The sequence below is a fragment of the Phalaenopsis equestris genome, unplaced genomic scaffold, assembly GCF_001263595.1.
Source record: "Phalaenopsis equestris unplaced genomic scaffold, ASM126359v1 Scaffold000003, whole genome shotgun sequence".
NCBI lineage: Eukaryota > Viridiplantae > Streptophyta > Magnoliopsida > Asparagales > Orchidaceae > Phalaenopsis > Phalaenopsis equestris.
The window spans coordinates 105813-111575 of NW_018164445.1; the positions used below are offsets into that span (position 1 = coordinate 105813).

At 39.7% G+C, this 5763-nt stretch overlaps 1 protein-coding gene across 1 annotated transcript in view; it reads right to left on the reverse strand.

The window, feature by feature from the left end:
• LOC110018153 (protein disulfide-isomerase-like) overlaps positions 1-5447 on the reverse strand; it is a 21379-nt gene extending 15932 nt beyond the window's left edge. The window contains exon 1 of the mRNA XM_020715363.1: positions 5074-5447. Within this exon, the coding sequence (XP_020571022.1) occupies positions 5074-5258 (185 nt within the window). The 5' untranslated portion in view covers positions 5259-5447. The remainder of the gene's footprint in view (positions 1-5073) is intronic.
• Positions 5448-5763: the final 316 nt, after the last annotated feature.

Here is a 5763-nt window from a genome sequence, read left to right on the forward strand (position 1 = left end):
ATGGAGGGGCCTGGGCGTGTTGCGGGGGGGCGTCGCGGCGGCGTGTTGCTGCGGCGCGCCATGGCGACGCGCACGTTGTGGCGGAGCATCGCATATTCTGGAGGAGATTCCCGTGTCGCACTTGCACGTTTTGAAGGTGATAAAGAAATGATGTAGTTGTCTCGCCTCACCATGAGGGGGATATTTATGCTTATGTGGTTGCGATATTTGGAGACCCCTTAACGATCATCAGAAGTACTGAATTTTAGGAAGGCGATGTCAACTCTAATTGAAAATGAACTAATTTGTTGTAGCCCTTGTATATGTAAATGTTGGTATTTGTAGCCTTTTTAAATCATCTGACGTGATAATTATAGATGATAACAATGTATTTCTTTGTTGCTTCCACAGTTGTTGTGATTTCTTAATTATGAAAAATTTTTCTATGAGGCTCGTAGCTTTCTGAGAAATTTCTTATGCACTTGTGTCTTCTAAGGCTTGTAGTCTTCTGAGGTCTTTGATACACATGTGCCTTCTGAGATCTTTGAGTGTACTTGTGCCTTCTGAGGCTTGCAGTCTTCCGAGGTCTTTGATGTATCCGTGTCTTCTGAGGCTTGTAGCCTTCTTAGGTCTTTGAGTGTATCTGTGTCTTCTGAGGCTTGTAGCCTTCTGATGTCTTTAAGTGGAGACTCTGTCAACCACTTGCTTTCATGGAGTCTTTCTAGTGAGGATCGTGTCCACTACTAGCTTCCCATCGAGACTTGCCTCTTGGGCTCGTCTTCCAGGGGCATGTTAGCTTCTCATTGAGACTTGTCGTGAACATGTCGGTTGGACTTGACTTTTAGGAGTATCGTATCTTCCCGTCGAGTCTTGCCTCTTGGGCTTGACTTTTAGGGGCATGGTAGCTTTTCATCTTCAAGGGAACTTTCTACACAAAAATCTTTAATGAGAAAATAAGAAATTTTCAATAAAATGACATTTTAAAGCAACATGAAAATTTTGCTAAAATAAAATTAAAAGTTTATAAGTCATTCTTTTACTCAAATAAGATGAGTTAGAGTTATACTTCTCATTCAATAACTCCAAAGATTCTCTTTTGGTTCCCCTCATATTTTTCTTGTAAGTAGCGCCCAGGTGACCTTGGCATATTAGAAGTTCAATTTCTTCCTATAATTGAAAACATCTTTCTGTTAAATGTCTTTTTGCTCGGTGTAAATGACAATATTGAGACTGACCTCCACCATCTGGATTTCTTAACGGCATTGTCCACTTGAGAGTCTCTTCATCCTTGATTGTTATTAAGATGTTAACACGTGACGTGTTGAGTGACGTGTATTCTTTTTCTTATCGTTGCTCACAATTCCCCTGTGGTCTGAACTTTTTTCGTTGTGAGATTTGATTGGTATCCTCAGTGTTATTCTTGCGCTTGCCCCTCAATAGCTCAAATTGTTCCTTATGAGCAATGATGGCCTCATCTGTAGAGATTTGTGCCTCAACACGGTGAATAAGGTCAGCATACGAACGAACTATTCATAAGAACGAACTATCTCCCGCATCAATGATGAGTAGAAGGGTCCTGGGTGGAGCCCCCCAAGGAAGACTCCTCTTAGTAATTTTGGATCTACTTCCGGAATCTGTCGGGCTTCAGTAGAAAACCTGCGAAAGTAGTCTTTGAACGACTCTCCTTCACTTTGACAAAGTCCCGAGAGATGAGATGAATCATTGATGATCCGTCGATTTGCTATGAATTGCTCTACAAACAGTCTGACAAACTCGTTAAAGGTGTTTACAGTGCCCACGGCAGAGAGTAGAACCATGGAACACCTGACATAGAATCGCGTACATAGAATCGCGTCAGAGGACATAGAACCGCGTCAGAGGCACGCTGAATGTGCATGATGGTTCAATAATGATCAATATGTTCATAAGGGTTAGTTATCCCTTCATATGTGTCAATGTTCGGCAGCTTAAAGCCTGTTGGGATACGGTGTTGGAGGACCGCATTCGCTAAGGGAGAGGAACTATAGGAGAGGATTTAAGGATGTTATGGTGAGTGTGGAAGCGATCTTTTTTCTCTAGAAGGAACTCTTCTTGGACGAGGCGATGTAGTTCGTTACGAATGACATCATCTGGAACGGTAATAAGACGTGGTGGTGTCAAGGGAGCTGCATAAGATGGATGAGTGAAAATTACAGTGTCTAAGAGTTCAGCATCACGACCTAGAAAGTGAACTATTTCTTCATGAGCAGGGGGGCCGGTATGAGTTCCTCCAGGCGATATGTTTCTCATAGTTCACGAATTTAATGGTAAACGAGTTTCGTTCATCAGTGTGGACAGTGGTTGTTGGGTCCCTCGTAGGAATTGTATGGCCTCCAATTGAGACTCCTTCATTCTACACATTCGTTCTTCCATAGAATGACCTGAAACCCCCTCGTTGGTTGGATAACGTTTTCAAGGGCGGGAAGATGAAGAAACATGTCACCCTTGACTTCGTGATTGTTCCTTGGAACGATGGGTGTTAGAGCGAGCTGATTCGTTGTCCTGAATATTTTGCCTGGTGACCATGTAGTAAATCAAGCAAGTACTTCAATTGTGGGATTGAGAATTTCCCACAAACGGCGCCAAACTGATGTGTGCTAGAAAATTCGCGGCGGTTGAGTAATGGATTATGAGTAATGGATTATCGTTGATTATCGTTTTAGCGTTGCACAAGGATTCAACACACACTTAGATGAAAATGAATCAACATGTGATGACACCAGAAGTTTTTGCGTGAAAAACCCGTAAAGGCAAAAAACCACGATATCTGGCCCAGTTATAAAAATTTATTATAAGTTGATGATTACATATGTCATTTGTCCCACAGACAGGAAAGTATTACTAGAAATTCAAGGTAAAACGTCGACTGACGGCATTTGATTAACGGTGGTCGATGACAATTGATGACGGTCGGCGGTGGTTGACGATCGCTGATAGTCGACGACGACCGACGGTGATGGAGATGATATTGGAGTTAAGCTCCTTATCAAAGTTTCAAGTTCTATCTCAAGTCTCCCCGCTCATGTGAGGGGTGGGGTTCTATTTATAGTGTTATGGGTGCAATCAATGCAGGAATATGAACCATTTTGATTGAACGGTCCAGAGAGTTTCACTCGATCGGATGTTGTTTGATGGATATTTGAGTGTCTTAAAGATGTCGGGATTGAGTAATCTTGGGCTCGTTGAATTCACCTTGTCGAGACGCTCGATTCGAGTATGAACTCGCTGAATTCAACATTCGTTTGATCTTTCAAATGTGTCCGAAAATCTTCAAAAAATGATTTAATCACTTGATATGGGTTTGATTTGACTCAGATTGGACTAACTTTGATATCATTAGATATGTCTTATGGAGTCGGTCAGCGTCACTATAAATTTATTGAAATCGGAGCTCTAGATAGCTTTTAATTGAAGTTTGAATGTTTTTTGGTCAAAATGTTGCCTTGAGATTCGTGTAATGCCTTGAGATTCGTGTCGGGTGATGAAAATTTGTTGGTGGTGTATCAATGATAATGAAAGATCAACAAATTAATGTGAAGGTTCATAAAGATGAAACTCACTACAACCCAAACAAAACAAAGACACTAAGCTCACAAGAAACGAGCGAGTTTTTAAAAACATTGCAGATCACTCACAAAACAACGGTCTAAACTCATACAACCAAACAAATCAACCCACAGCGATTATTCTCAGTAATAGCTCAAATCTAGTTTAAAAAATACAATTAAAAGTCAAACAAAGTGAAAATGAAAACCAAGCAGGTATGGCATTACATGTTCTTAAGATTACACTTAATAATCTAACAGAAAAATTCTGAAGTATATATTTCAACATCAGAAGCAGTGGCAACAGCATATCACTTAGCACAAAATCATTTAATGCTTTTTCATCATTAGTTATCATTAAAATCCTTAGAAATTGTTTGATTCATTAAAAACATTTCTAACATTAAAAACATTTCTAACAATATCTAAACTTCATATCTTTGGCATAAACGCTGTACTTCAAAGCAGCTTAAAGTTATTCCGACATTTTTTTGGTATCTCATCCGACGTTAATATGCTCTAGCCTCAAAATCTTCATCAGATCACCTCGTTCTGGATAGAGGTATGGCATTACATGTTCTTAAGATTACACTCAAGAATCTAACAGAAGAATTCTGAAGTATATATCTCAACTTCGGAAGCAGTGGCAGCAGCATAACACTTGGCACAAAATCAACCAATGCTTTTTCATCATTAGTTATTATTAAAATCCTTAGAAATTGTTTGATTTAAAAAACATTCCTAAAACATCATATATTTGGCATAAACATTGTACTTCAAAGCAGCTCTAAACTATCCCTACATTTTTTGGTATCTCCTCTGAAGTTTATATGCTAAAGCCTACAAAATTTTCATCAGATCACCTCGTCCTGGATAGAGAGATCATAGATACCACTTCTAATATAGAAATCAAACAAATTCATCACCTGGGGAATAAAGGCTCCATAGTCGACTAGTAGTAGTTAGGTTTGGAGAAATTGGGTAATATGTGGTGCCTGGTTTTCATGGGTAACAAAAAATGGTTTCTACATCTTGCAGCGTGGCTAGGGCCTGCAGGGCCTTTTCCAGCCGCAGCTTTGCTTGATACCAATGGAATCTCAATGACATAGCCGAGTTGTTTAATGTCAATGGAATCTCAATGTCTTAAACTAGCCCTAAAATTAAATAGCCAATTAATCGATGCAAAATAGTCATCATTTTACAATTTGACAAATTTCGCTGATTAATTGAGCAGATCTGGGGGGAATATCGACTAATCAATATGAAAAGCATTCGCGTTAGTCAAACCCCTCAACACTCCCATCACATCAAAAGATCACAAAGCCCTTTCTATTAAGGGATCGCAGACATCAAGATCACAAAGCCCTTTCTATTAAGGGATCGCAGATATCAAAATTGAGATAAATCACCTTTGAATCCCCCCCGCGCACCATTTTAAAGAACAACATCTACCTCCACGAATCACCGCGAAACACAGACATAAAACGCAGAATAGATAAAATTGCATTACCATGGGGCGTAAAACTCAACAACAATGAAAGGGTGCTTAGCGACCGTCTCGGAGAAATTGGATGCGTCGAGGGTGAGTACCGCCGAAGCCGACTCTTCCGCAACGAAATCATCGGCACTTGCCGAGATTACAACCGAGAACACGAGCAGCGCGGACCAGAGCCAAACCCTAGCTGAATTCGCCATGAAAATCAACACTGAGCTTCTACTGTGAAAACCCTTCTTAAAACGCTCCGCTCACCCGGTAAATTTTAGGCATGGAAGACGAAACGCATCTGTATAATGAGGTCAAATGAAAAATTAAAACGGAAACTGCGTTGATTGGAAAAAGGAAAGTTCGCTGTTTTAATGTCTTTCGGGATCTGGCGGAGAATGGGCATCCGATTTCTGCAGAAATGAATCCGATTTTTTAATAGAAAAAACCTAATCCGAGTTTGTCGTGACGTAAAATTAATCGGTTTTTTATTTTCTTAATTTTTATGTATTTATCTATTTTCAAAATAATATTTTAAGGAGAGATGTATGGTGATTTTCAAGCTACGCTATGATTTGAAGGTACTTTTTCTTTTCTTTTCTTTTCTGTGGGAAAGTTTAGTTTCTTCTCCTCTTAGTAGTTTGTCAGTGGTTTCTTTCAATTTTGGAGTTTTTGTCCATTTTTCTTCTCATGAATTCTTCTCCTCTTAGTAGTTCG